Genomic DNA, 15241 nt, shown 5'->3' with positions numbered 1-15241 from the left:
CTTTTCTGTTTCATATACTTTTTCAATAGCTCATCTTTCTCTATTGGTTACATGCTGGCCAAAATTTAATAGAATTGCTGTCCCCTAAACTTTCCTATTATGAAAAATAAGTGTCAATAATAAATTTTTTTTTTTGACAATTTGACCATCAAAATATTTTTAAACTATTTTATAATAATATTAACATTCTTTTGACAACTAATAACTGTAAAAGAATATCCTATCAAAATAACTATTTTTAATGGCCGTCAAAATTGCTTATTTTTTTTGTTAGAGTGGATGAGGGGAAATTAGAATATTGTATTCACTTTCTTTTTTCTTTATAATGCACGTTACAAATTGATCGTTGTGTTTGTTCTTCTTTTACTTTCAATTTAGTTTGTAGGAAAAGTTTAGGGACTAGCAATTCTATTAAATTTTGGTCAGCATGTAACCAGCAGAGAAAGATGAACCATTGGATGAAATCTCACACCAATCTCACACCATCAAATCATCATTGATGGCTAGTTGATAGTTAATAATCACAAAAATTGTTGGCTCCCTATCATTTCTCTTTCATAATCAATATAATAACCTAATGTCAAGAAAGATTTTTTTTGACAATTAAGTGGCCATTAAAAATACATGCCAATACTGACCGTTAATAATGTTATGAACTTTTATGATAATTAATGGTCATTAAAATACATTTAAATGTTTTTTTTTATAATTATTGGTTATTAAAAATATTCTTATAAAATAACTAATTTTTTCTATACTAATAATGATTCTCAACTATATTAAGTTTTTTTTATAGTGATCCTTGAAAAATTACTTTAATATATAAGTATATAAGACAATAAATATGAAGAAATAAAATTATAAGAGAAAAGCTTAGTATACAAGCGATTAGGGCTTGTAACTATTACAAGTTCATTAACGCCTAATCCACTAAAACGCACTGTAACTCCTACGTCATTTACACGCGCTATACAAAGATCCGCGTTTGTATAACTACCAAATTTAAAAGATTTGTTTCCTTCTTTGTTTTCTTTCTTTTCAAATTTCATCGTTCTTCTTCTCGCGCGTCTTCCCCTGGTTTTTCGATCGTTCTTTTCCTCTCCTTTCTCATTGGTTTGTTCTTCGTCATTGACGTTAGTTTTTCTCTCTGTAACTCCAGCTTCGTTTTGACATGGTGTATTTATAGTTTTTGACATGGTGTATTCTGCAACCTCTCTGTTGTTGATGACCAGTTTGTTCCGAAGGTTGGAATGACATTTACCACCCTTGAAGATGCTGGAAAATTTTACAGGAACTATACCAAGGTTGCAGGTTTTTCTACAAGAGTTCGGAGCACAAATAGAAAGGAAAACGAGATTAAGAATCAATTGATTACATGTAGCAGAGAGGAAAAATGAAACTCTCATAGCAAAGACTCATTTGATATGAATTGGAATGATTTTCTGCTAAACTTTGGTCTTGTGGACAACAAGTGACTTTCATGTAGTGTTGGGTTAAAATCTGCAGCAGAGGTGTAAATTTAATTTTTTATCAGGTGTATTTATAGTCTGTGTTTGGGTGTATTATGCAGATCTCTATGCAGACCGTCATATACGGGTTTTAATCTATCTGATCACCACTTCATATTATAGTACCTGTAAATCAGACATTTTGAATACACCAGAGAGAGTTTAATTAATTTTGGTCTTGTGGACAACAAGTGGCTTTCAGGTAGTGTTGGGTTAAAATCTGCAGCAGGGGTGTAAATTTAATTTTTTATCGGGTGTATTTATAGTCTGTGTTTGGGTGTATTATGCAGATCTCTATGCAGACCGTCATATATGGGTTCCAATCTATCTGGATCACCACTTCATATTATAGTACCTGTAAATCATACATTTTGAATATACCAGAGAGAGTTTAATTAATTTTGGTCTTGTGGACAACAAGTGGCTTTCAGGTAGTGTTGGGTTAAAATCTGCAGCAGAGGTGTAAATTTAATTTTTTATCGGGTGTATTTATAGTCTGTGTTTGGGTGTATTATGCAGATCTCTATGCAGACCGTCATATATGGGTTCCAATATATCTGGATCACCACTTCATATTATAGTACCTGTAAATCAGACATTTTGAATACACCAGAGAGAGTTTAATTAATTTTGATCTTGTGGACAACAAGTGGCTTTCAGGTAGTGTTGGGTTAAAATCTGCAGCAGAGGTATAAATTTAATTTTTTATCGGGTGTATTTATAGTCTGTGTTTGGGTGTATTATGTAGATCTCTATGCAAACCGTCATATATGGGTTCCAATCTATCTGGATCACCACTTCATATTATAGTACCTGTAAATCAGAAATTTTGAATACACTAGAGAGAGTTTAATTAATTTTGATCTTGTGGACAACAAGTGGCTTTCAGGTAGTTATGGGTTAAAATCTGCAGCAGAGGTGTAAATTTAATTTTTTATCGGGTGTATTTATAGTCTGTGTTTTGGTGTATTATGCAGATCTCTATGCAGACCGTCATATATGGGTTCCAATCTATCTGGATCACCACTTCATATTATAGTACCTGTAAATCAGACATTTTGAATACACTAGAGAGAGTTTAATTAATTTTGGACTTGTGGACAACAAGTAGCTTTCAGGTAGTGTTGGGTTAAAATCTGCAGCAGAGGTGTAAATTTAATTTTTTATCGGGTGTATTTATAGTCTGTGTTTGGGTGTATTATGCAGATCTCTATGCAGACCGTCATATATGGGTTCCAATCTATCTGATCACCACTTCATATTATAGTACCTGTAAATCAGACATTTTGAATACACCAGAGAGAGTTTAATTAATTTTGGTCTTGTGGACAACAAGTGGCTTTCAGGTAGTGTTGGGTTAAAATCTGCAGCAGGGGTGTAAATTTAATTTTTTATCGGGTGTATTTATAGTCTGTGTTTGGGTGTATTATGCAGATCTCTATGCAGACCGTCATATATGGGTTCCAATCTATTTGGATCACCACTTCATATTATAGTACCTGTAAATCAGACATTTTGAATACACTAGAGAGAGTTTAATTAATTTTGATCTTGTGGACAACAAGTAGCTTTCAGGTAGTGTTGGGTTAAAATCTGCAGCAGGGGTGTAAATTTAATTTTTTATCGGGTGTATTTATAGTCTGTGTTTGGGTGTATTATGCAGATCTCTATGCAGACCGTCATATATGGGTTCCAATCTATCTGGATCACCACTTCATATTATAGTACCTGTAAATCAGACATTTTGAATACACCAGAGAGAGTTTAGTTAATTTTGGTCTTGTGGACAACAAGTGGCTTTCACGTAGTGTTGGGTTAAAATCTGCAGCAGAGGTGTAAATTTAATTTTTTATCGGGTGTATTTATAGTCTGTGTTTGGGTGTATTATGCAGATCTCTATGCAGACCGTCATATATGGGTTCCAATCTATCTGGATCACCACTTCATATTATAGTACCTGTAAATCAGAAATTTTGAATACACTAGAGAGAGTTTAATTAATTTTGGTCTTGTGGACAACAAGTGGCTTTCAGGTAGTGTTGGGTTAAAATCTGCAGCAGAGGTGTAAATTTAATTTTTTATCGGGTGTATTTATAGTCTGTGTTTGGGTGTATTATGCAGATCTCTATGCAGACCGTCATATATGGGTTCCAATCTATCTGGATCACCACTTCATATTATAATACCTGTAAATCGGACATTTTGAATACACTAGAGAGAGTTTAATTAATTTTGGACTTGTGGACAACAAGTAGCTTTCAGGTAGTGTTGGGTTAAAATCTGCAGGAGAGGTGTAAATTTAATTTTTTATCGGGTGTATTTATAGTCTGTGTTTGGGTGTATTATGCAGATCTCTATGCAGACCATCATATATGGATTCCAATCTATCTGGATCACCACTTCATATTATAGTACCTGTAAATCAGACATTTTGAATACACTAGAGAGAGTTTAATTAATTTTGGACTTGTGGACAACAAGTAGCTTTCAGGTAGTGTTGGGTTAAAATCTGCAGGAGAGGTGTAAATTTAATTTTTTATCGGGTGTATTTATAGTCTGTGTTTGGGTGTATTATGCAGATCTCTATGCAGACCGTCATATATGGATTCCAATCTATCTGGATCACCACTTCATATTATAGTACCTGTAAATCAGACATTTTGAATACACTAGAGAGAGTTTAATTAATTTTGGACTTGTGGACAACAAGTAGCTTTCAGGTAGTGTTGGGTTAAAATCTGCAGGAGAGGTGTAAATTTAATTTTTTATCGGGTGTATTTATAGTCTGTGTTTGGGTGTATTATGCAGATCTCTATGCAGACCGTCATATATGGATTCCAATCTATCTGGATCACCACTTCATATTATAGTACCTGTAAATTGGACATTTTGAATACACTAGAGAGAGTTTAATTAATTTTGATCTTGTGGACAACAAGTGGCTTTCAGGTAGTGTTGGGTTAAAATCTGCAGCAGAGGTGTAAATTTAATTTTTTATCGGGTGTATTTATAGTCTGTGTTTGGGTGTATTATGCAGATCTCTATGCAGACCGTCATATATGGGTTCCAATCTATCTGGATCACCACTTCATATTATAATACCTGTAAATCGGACATTTTGAATACACTAGAGAGAGTTTAATTAATTTTGGACTTGTGGACAACAAGTAGCTTTCAGGTAGTGTTGGGTTAAAATCTGCAGGAGAGGTGTAAATTTAATTTTTTATCGGGTGTATTTATAGTCTGTGTTTGGGTGTATTATGCAGATCTCTATGCAGACCGTCATATATGGATTCCAATCTATCTGGATCACCACTTCATATTATAGTACCTGTAAATCAGACATTTTGAATACACCAGAGAGAGTTTAATTATGGAAAAAAAATTACTTATGATTGGATCAAATATATTTACACCATGTGTTCAATTTCTTAGAACAAGAAGATCAATAAAACCTAGAAGAACATAGAAGAACAGTAAAACATAGTTCTTCGATTTCGAAATCAGAAACAGAAATGTGGAAAATGTACAAGATGAGTAAAACAATAACGTACCTTGAATAATATTTTGTTGATGGTTTCTGCTATTATTCATGACGAGTTCAAATGTCTCTTCAGTTTGGAATGTTGCTCGAAACTTGAGGATTTGTGTTATCTTTGAAGGAGAAGAGGAAGAGTGAGTCATAACGAGCGGTTTTTTTGAAGCGTAATCGTTCGAGTGACGCGCGTGAAATTGACGCTCCATTTAAAGGAAGGGAGTGCGCGTGGATTAAACCTGAGTTGGGCCAACTTGTAAGGATTGTATGCGTTATTTGCTTGTATGTGTAGCGAGGCCCAAATTATAAATAAATGAGACGCATTTTAGAGGAGAAAAAGATGTTGGATGGCAGCATGCATTGGTTGGAGTGAGGATGATTGTGTTTGAACTTTGAAGCTTTATTCTTATCTTAGCATCTATTACTTTGGTAGTAATTAATTTCCCATCATAGTATTGCTTTAATTAGCGAAGTCAAACTGTGCTGAAAAAGCGATAAAATTTAAGCATATTCGGTATTTAATTAATTAATATAGTATTATTAGTTAAGCAACAAGTGTGAACCCATCCATCATTGTATAACGAAAGGGGATCGTTTCAATTTTTTTTCTTTAATTATTTAATAAAGTATAATTTTTTATTATTTAATATTTTTTTACATATTTTTCTTTAATTTATTTAAAAAATAAAAAATAAAAAATTATACTATATCAAATAATTGAAAAAAAAAAAAGAAGATTCATTCATTTTAAATAAGAGAACATATATATGCTTTCATCTTTCTTCTATTAATTTTTCCAGTGGTTTATTTTTCTTTTATAGCAATGTTGTCTCTTAATTAGCAAATTATTTATACTAACAAATATATAAGACAAATTAAAATAGTATGCATTTAAATATAAGTCATGCCAATATAATTAAACATATGTACTTTCAATAATCTGCCACTACTTTGAAATTATTTAAGCCCTGGCCTCTAGCTACATTTGACCCTACAAAAAAGCCTTGCAAATCTGTTTTTTTTCTACGGTTTATATAATTAATCTTTCTTTTCACCCAAAAATTGTCCTTCTTGATTATAAACAACTTATAAGACTATTTTGGATTTAAGGTAATCTTTTATATATATATATATATATATAAGACTTTTCTCTGTATAATAATTCCAATTTTTTTCTGGAGAGATTTGTAAATATCTATAAGACAATGCAATCAAATATTATAATAATAAAATATTTTCGTACCCTCTTGTAGCAAGCTTTCTTTAAATATGAAGCTAATATCATCATTAGGTAATTTTATCATATATCTTTCCGGTAAACTGTTAATTTTATCATCTAATCTCCAAGCTTGCGTCATAAATAGATTGTATTCTTAGCTTGCAGGATAAAATATGATTACATAGATAAGGTAGATGAAATTGGTAATTTGTTTGGCATGTATTTGATGTACTTAAGGAAATTATGCTTAGCTTGTACATTTTTTTTTTCAAAAGTTTGTTAAAACCAATTACAAAGACAACATTGCTAGATTGGTCTTAAATTGAAAAAAAAAAAAAGCTATTGAGGTTTGCTCCTTCTTGCGTCTAATACGTCCAAAATAAAGGCCTAATGTAATGATCAACCAAATCTGATCCCAAAATCTTAGTTATTAAATTATAGGAATGATTGAATGAAAATGAATGAATAAATAAATGAAATGCATATATGGACAGTGCATCCCTTGATTGGGATTATGCTGAATTGCTGACATATTTGTATAAGCTATTTAGAATATCTCTATAGTGGTCCATGCTGATGCTGTTGTTTAATTAGGACAAGGCTCTCTCACCTGAATCTCCATTCTCCATGCTGGACCTTGAAGACAAGCAAATGATAATGAAAGATAGAGCCAAATAGGACCATAAAATACCACAACAAAGGAAAAGGGAAAAAAATAAAATATTAAAAGAAAAAACAAAATAAAGCCTCCATATTTGTAATGTATATGCATAAAGAAAAATGGGTTTTTATATGTATTTATTTAAAATATGGTTTGGGTGGAATATGGTGGGAAAATTGATATGGCTTTCTTGGATCCTGCAAGAGACATTGGCACTGTTACACATGACATAATTTTATCAATTTGATTATCATCCAAAGATAAAGGGGGAGCAAGGGAATGATGAAAAGTGGGAGCAAAAAAGAAAAGGTGGAAAAAGAATTCACCAACAAAATTTAAAATAAATAAATAAAGTATATGGGGATTGGATTGATATCAGACAAAGGTAGAATACACTGAGGTGAGAGAAATTGATGACATGATTTTAGGATCTTCATATAATAATAAAGGAGGAACTAATAGTGTTGTTTGTAGAAGCTAAGATGATAATAATGAAGTAGTAGAACAAGTAGAGAAAACTTTGCCACTCTCTCTCTACTATTCTTTTATGTATGTCCACCAACAAAACCCACTGAAGCAAATTATCATGATGAAACTCCCTCTGCACCCTGCACTCCAAAAAAGTGATTGTCTTCCTCATCAAAACCTTCATTCCCTTAAATCTACTACCTCCATAAACACCACCATAACCATATTCTCATCCACAACCTTTTCCAACCCAAAACCATGAAGACACCTTTCTTCTTTTCCTTCTCCCTCTTCTTCTTCTTCTTCTACTGCCACACCCTACTTGTCTTCTCTGCTACCACCTTACCCCTCCAACTCATCTCTCTACTCTCAATAAAATCATCCCTCATAGACCCTAACAACATCCTCCATGATTGGGACCCTTCTTCATCCTTCTCCTCCAACACCGAAAACCAAGACCACCCTATATGGTGTTCATGGACAGGCATCATTTGCCACTCAAAAACATCACAAATCACCACCTTGGACCTCTCAAACCACAACTTCTCAGGCACAATCTCACCCCAAATCAGGTACCTAACTACCCTCAACCACTTGAACCTAAGTCGGAATGTCTTCAGTGGAACCTTCCAAGCTGCAATCTTTGACCTCAGCGAACTCAGGACTTTGGATATCAGTCACAACTCCTTCAACTCAACGTTCCCACCGGGGATATCTAAGCTCAAGTTCTTGAGAGTCTTAAATGCTTACAGCAACAACTTCATTGGACCTCTCCCACAAGAACTCTCCATGCTTCGCTTCCTTGAACACCTCAACCTTGGAGGAAGCTACTTCAATGGCACAATCCCACCAAGTTATGGCTCCTTGGCCAGACTCAACTTCTTATACCTCGCCGGGAACTCATTGGTAGGTCCAATTCCACCGCAATTAGGCTACCTCAGACAGCTACAACACATGGAAATTGGTTACAATCCATTGGAATCACCATTACCAACAGAGTTAGCAATGTTAACAAATCTCAGCTACTTGGACATCTCAAGTACTAACATCACAGGTCCTCTGATTCCAGAACTTGTTGGGAACTTAACAATGCTGGAGACACTGTTGCTGTTCAAGAATAAGTTAACGGGTGAAATCCCAAGAAGCATAGGGAACTTGAAGTTACTGAAAGCTCTTGATTTGTCAGATAACAAGCTCACGGGTTCAATTCCGGAAGAAATCTCAATGCTGAAGGAACTCAACTTCTTGGGCTTGGAACTGAACAATCTAACAGGGTCAATTCCACAAACAGTTGGTGACCTTCCAAACTTGAACTTCCTCCTTCTCTTCAACAACTCACTCACCGGAATTCTTCCTCAGAAGCTCGGCTCCAACGGTTTGTTACAGAAAGTGGATGTTTCAACCAACTTTCTAGAAGGTCCCATTCCTCCAAACCTCTGCAACGGCAACAACCTCAACAGGCTCATCCTCTTCTATAACCGTTTTAACGACTCGCTTCCGAGTTCACTTGTTAACTGTATCTCCCTCTCCAGGGTTCGCATTCAGAATAACCGCTTCAACGGTCAAATTCCGTTAGGTCTTGGTCAACTCCCTAACCTGACGTTCCTTGACATCAGCGACAACGAATTCACCGGGAGAATTCCCGAGGATTTCGGCAATGCCGTAAGGCTTCAGTTCTTGAACATCTCCGGCAACGCGTTTGAGAGCGCGTTGCCGAGCAACATATGGAACTCCACCAGCCTCCAGATCTTCTCCGCTGCGGGTTCCAAGATCACCGGTGAGATTCCCGACTTCGTAGGGTGCAAGAACATATACAGGATCGAGTTGCAGGGGAATTCACTCAACGGAAGCATTCCATGGGATATTGAAAACTGTGAGAAGCTGATTCAGCTGAATCTGAGTAGAAACTCACTCACCGGAATCATTCCATGGGAAATCTCAGCGCTGCCTTCGATCACCTACGTGGATCTCTCGCACAACTCGCTCACCGGAACTATTCCTTCGAACTTCAACAACTGCACCACGCTAGAGAACTTCGACGTCAGTTTCAACTCCCTCACCGGACCTATACCTTCGTCGGGGATCTTCCCGAACCTCCACCAGTCGGAATTCTCCGGCAACCCCGGCCTATGCGGCGGCATGGTCGCGAAGCCATGCGCGGCTGAGACGCTAGGCTCGGAGGACAACCAGGTCGACGGTCGACGACAGCAGCCGAGGAAAACTGCCGGAGCGATCGTGTGGATCGTTGCAGCGGCGTTTGGGATCGGAGTTTTCGTCCTCGTAGCGGGGACACGGTGCTTCCACGCGAATTACGGCCGCCGTTTCGGTAACGACGGACAGGAGATGGGACCGTGGAAGTTAACGGCGTTTCAACGACTGAATTTCACGGCGGAGGATGTGTTAGAGTGTTTGTCGATGTCTGATAAGATCTTAGGGATGGGGTCCACTGGAACGGTTTACAGAGCGGAAATGCCAGGTGGCGACATCATAGCGGTTAAGAAGCTGTGGGGAAAGCAAAAGGAGAATATCCGACGGAGGAGAGGGGTGCTTGCTGAGGTGGAGGTGTTGGGGAACGTGAGGCACAGGAATATAGTGAGGTTGTTAGGGTGCTGCAGCAACAGAGAGTGCACCATGCTGCTTTACGAGTACATGCCCAATGGGAACTTAGATGACTTGTTGCATGGCAAGAACAAGGGTGATAATCTCGTTTCTGATTGGTTCACTAGGTACAAGATTGCCCTTGGTGTGGCGCAGGGGATTTGCTACCTTCACCATGATTGTGATCCTGTTATCGTGCATCGCGATCTAAAACCTAGTAATATATTGCTAGATGCTGACTTGGAGGCCAGGGTGGCGGATTTTGGGGTGGCTAAATTGATCCAGACCGATGAATCCATGTCTGTCATCGCTGGATCATACGGCTACATTGCCCCCGGTGAGTTTCCTAACTGGTCTTCATTATAATCATTACATAACTGAAGTGCATGCTAATTTGTTCATTTTTTATGTTTAGACTTCATTCATTCATTCATGGATAAACTGCTTAATCTTCCTAAATTAAGTGAATAAAAGAAACGTATATAGCGACTAGCGAGTATAGTTTGCTGAATAATAAATTCACTTTGCTAGCTCGAACTAATTTAGTTGAAGTATAGTTTGTCATTTTCAATATTGTGACTTACCTGTTGTATGAGGAGCTCATGGTCCACGAAGAAATAGTATGCATGGATATTAAATGGTGATGGAGTGTGCAAGAAAATGCTCTTATTGGTGGAACTCTTCTATATTGAACACTTTGGAAGAGTATCAAGTAATTAATTGGGAAATTAGCTTGTTAAAATAATTATAAGAGCTATCATACATGCATGTTGACTCTAAGATGAACTAGTAAGTCATATTATAGTATATCTTACTTTATTTTATATAATAACTGCCTTCTTTATTTCTTCCCTCTTTTTTCTCAATTTCTATAAAAATTATTTGTTTCTCTCTCTCTCTCTCTCTTACAATGGTGTGACCACAAGTGTTCAAAGTGAATGTACAAATAGAATGCTTGGTGTGCAATGTGAATGGTGAAGGCAACTTTGGAGGGTGTGGTCAAAATTGGCATGGCAAGGTGGTGCAATGTGGTTGGCAGTGTTATCTAAGAAGAGAGGCGCTTGGGACTTTTCATGACCAATTTCGGTGCATGGGTTCTGAGCACTACTGCGCATGGATAGGCAGCTCTTTTTTTATTTATTTGGTGTTTCACTTTCACACGTTGCTTTTTATCAAAGATCTTCAAATATTAAAGGGGACCACCTAAGAATATTGTCAATTCTCATTAACTCTTTCAATCATGAGGATGTTGACTTTGGTCTTTGTGATTAGGCAATCCCATTAAAGTAATTAACAGCCTCTGGATTTGGACTTAAATGTTTTTTTAATGCTCTTATGTGTTGTCCTGTTCTCATAAAATAAATTAAATTCATAACAAAGTTGTACTTGATTAGAAGGCTAATAGTCTAATAACCCTTTTTTTTTGTCTCTTTTTACCTCAGAATACGCCTATACTCTTCAAGTGGATGAAAAGAGTGACATCTACAGCTATGGGGTGGTGTTAATGGAGATCTTAAGTGGAAAACGTTCAGTGGATGCAGAATTTGGAGATGGGAATAGCATTGTCGATTGGGTGAAGTCAAAGATAAAGAGCAAAGATGGGGTTGATGATATATTAGATAAGAATGCAGGTTCAGGGTGTTCCTCAGTGAGGGAAGAGATGATACAAATGCTTAGAATTTCATTGCTTTGCACAAGCAGGAACCCAGCTGATAGGCCTTCAATGAGGGATGTAGTGTTGATGCTTCAAGAAGCCAAGCCCAAAAGGAAGTTGCTGGATCTGGATAGTATTGTTATAGGTCGATGTGGCGGCGGCGGCGGGGACAATGTGGTGGTTGGTGGTGGTGAAATTCCTTTGGCACAAAAGGCCACGGCGGAAAGCTAATTAATGCAATATGTTCATATATGATTTCAATGTTTTTCTCTTTTTATATATTTTTTTCTTTTCCTTTCTTTTTGGTGGGGATTTTTTTCTTATTGTGGGGGGATTGGTATAGGAGAAAGTGATTTTCTATTTTTTAACTTTAAATGGAATTTCAAGTGTTACTTGTCCTTTTTTTTTTTTCTATCTTATTTCGTTTATATATTGTTATGACTCTATTAATATGCCATATGTATAATTAGAGAGTGTGAAGGCTTGGAGCAGTAACCAAATTGGGAACCAGCAATAGCTACTAGTGAGCATGTGAAGATGATAAAAAGAAATATCGAAAAGACAAACAAAGATACAGTTAAAACTGTTTCAATTAATATGGATTTGCATTGAGGACAATGATTCCAAGAAAATAAATTTAAATCGATTGCATATTATGCATATTTTTGGGAGGGGGTGGGGGGAGATAAATACTAACGGTGTCAAATTTATTCCAAAAAATATCAAAATTGAATTCATGAACAAGAGAAAATCGCTATGTATGTAGTATGTGATAATTTTATAGTGTGTTTGGTCTTGTGTTGATTTCAAGTGAAATAAATTTCTTATTAGTTTACTTTAGTTGCATATAATTTAAGTTTGGGTAATGCTAGGGCTAAGACTTTTAAGTTTTAGCATTAAAAATGAAAAAGTTACTCAGTATTGGTACAAATGTAGAAAAAAAATGTATTGATCACTTAAATATTTTTTATTAAGTTATTCCTTTTAAATCTAGCTAAAAATTTATAGTAGTTTACGGCGGAAAAAAAATTCAAGGCTAGGGTATACTTCACAAGGCATGGTGCACAACATACCATAAAACATTAAACAATTTAGATTAATGGACCATCAATAATTTTAAGGTATTTAGTCCAAAATATCATTTTATTAAATATGCAATTCAGTTTTTATATTTTAAACTCTTACAGTTGAGCCTCTAAACTCTCTCTCCCTCTCTCTCTCTATATATAATATAATTGGATTCTCATAGATCAAGAAATGTTAAAAGAAAAATATTCCTAAATATGTTGGGATTTGAAAATAAGCTATTGATAGTTGTGGAAGAAAAGAAGATTAGCAGAGTAAGCAGTTAAATTGGGAAAGGAAGGAGAGAAAACAAAAGGTGATATAGAATTATAGATATTTACATTGTATGAAGTTTAGTTTATTAATAAGGCAAATTTTTGGGTATAGATAGAGGAGACAAATCAACACATGTAAATTTATGCTAAAAGTGTGTGTGAGTGACAAATGTCTCATGAAAGAACAAGATTTGGATTGCAATAGTTGTATTAGTACCAGTGTTATCAGTTTTACGCCACTGGAAAGTGTTGTGATTCAAACAAGGTATTTAGATTAATTAATTGGGTTATGTTAGATGTAAAATTAGCTACTAAAGTCATCAACAGTTATAAAGAATTTAGTTTGAAAAACGAACAAGAACAATAGGCTTGGGCTTCCCAATTTATTGAACCAGAAAATAGTTTAACCCATTTAATTTCATTAGAAAAAGAAAATCATTTAATTGGGCTTAGTCCTTGGGTTTCCCTATTGTGGTCCCTACTGTTTTCATTATCAATGAAGACGAAATAACTGCTTACTTAGTTGCTGCTTCTTCATATTTTTAATCTCATATTTTTAATTTGATCACCAAGTCATTTTAGAGAGAGAACTTATTGTTCTTTATTGACAATGTGCTTGTTTGGACGCAACTAAATTAATAAAAAAGATATTTTTTAATAAAAAATGTCTTTTTTATTTTTTAGTGTGTTTACAAATTTTTAATAATAAAAATAAAAATACTAAAAAATAAAAAAAATTATGAAAAGTTATAATTTATTTCTTTTTTTAAAAGATCAATTTTTTAAAAATATATATTTTTTATATAATAAATAAACAAAAAAATATTTTTATTATATTTTATCCAAACATAATTGATAAATAAAAAAATATTTTTATATAAAATATCTAAATATAAAATCACTTTTATTTTAATGAAAGATCTTTTAAAAATATACTATTTAATTTTTTTTTTCAAAAATAATACCTAAACAAACCTAATATATACTCTCTCTCTCTCTCTAAAATGGTTCCCTAAATGTGTTTTTTCTTCTTATTTTAAGTTTGTTTAGCTAAAATTAAAAAAAAAAACAATTTTGTCTCCATAACTTAATAATTCTAACACTCCTTTGAATGTTACACTATATGTGACATTAATGAATAAATATTTAGTTTAATTCATATCTAACTACATTATTATATTTACAAATTAAATTCAACTAATTTCGTCCTCATTTAAAAAAATAAATAATTCTTTAAGATATTCTTTTAAATTTCATTATTTTGACCTAAAATCCATATAAAATCCTTTTATTCTCTTTTCAATCTTATTTTAATTCATCATAATTATTCATATAAAATTAAGTTGGATTTGGTGTACAATATAAAATTTTTATTTTTATTCTTTTTTTATTGCTTTTTAAACAAAAGTTTACAAGAATAAAATTACAAACTAAACTGCCTTAGTATTTTTCTTACATTTTTCCATGATTGGGTTTTTTACAGTATATTTGTTCCCTTTGGGTTAACGAGTTTTCACCCACTCTTTGATAATCAAAATGCAATGCACATTTCGCGAGGCCAATTTTTTAACTATACTATATGCATACGAAAAAAAAGGTTATTAAATTATTTAATTTATATTATAAATTAAATAACATATAAATTTATATATAAATATATAATGATCGTGGTTTTATATACACATGTTTTTTATTTTTTATTGAAAAATGAATATTCTCGTTCTCATTATAATTATATTCTATTCTCATTTTTATCACATTCATACAAAAAAAAATATAATAGGAAAAACCTATGCATGATTGCAACAAAACCTATGCATGATTGCAACATTTTTAAAATAGTAATGATATTATGAAAATAATTTTAATGCGAAGTAATTTTATATGTGTATCTAATTATGTAATACTATATCAACAAAAATAATTATCTTTTATATTGATCACATAAATAGATATCCAAAAAAATAGATACGATTACACGTATAAATGTTTTATACCGTTAAGTGTATTTTTTTTTCTTGTTTTTGATATTTTGTTATTATTGTTCAGGGAAAAAGCCCAAACAAAGAGACTAAAGAATTTAGTTAGAAAAACAAAAAAGAATAATACTGGGCTTGGGCTTCCCTATTTATTGAACCAGAAAATAATTTAACCCATTTAATCTCATGAGAAAAACAAAATCCATTTAATTGGGCTTAGTCCTTGGGCTTCCCTATTTGTGGTCCCTACTGTTTTCATTATCAATGAAGACGGAACAA

General features: G+C 34.0%; 1 protein-coding gene across 1 annotated transcript; it reads left to right on the top strand.

Annotated features, from left to right (window-relative positions):
- Positions 1 to 7281: 7281 nt before the first annotated feature.
- Positions 7282 to 12042, top strand: LOC112789451 (uncharacterized). Its single transcript, XM_025831350.3, has 2 exons — positions 7282 to 10326; positions 11432 to 12042. Exons 1-2 carry the CDS (start codon positions 7650 to 7652, stop codon positions 11872 to 11874), a joined length of 3120 nt encoding a protein of 1039 aa, XP_025687135.1. The 5' UTR covers positions 7282 to 7649; the 3' UTR covers positions 11875 to 12042.
- The last annotated feature ends 3199 nt before the right edge of the window (positions 12043 to 15241 follow it).

Source organism: Arachis hypogaea, chromosome 3 (assembly GCF_003086295.3).
Source record: "Arachis hypogaea cultivar Tifrunner chromosome 3, arahy.Tifrunner.gnm2.J5K5, whole genome shotgun sequence".
NCBI classification, from domain to species: Eukaryota; Viridiplantae; Streptophyta; class Magnoliopsida; order Fabales; family Fabaceae; genus Arachis; species Arachis hypogaea.
Note: the sequence above shows the minus strand (reverse complement) of the source record. Positions and strands in the feature narration are given on the sequence as shown.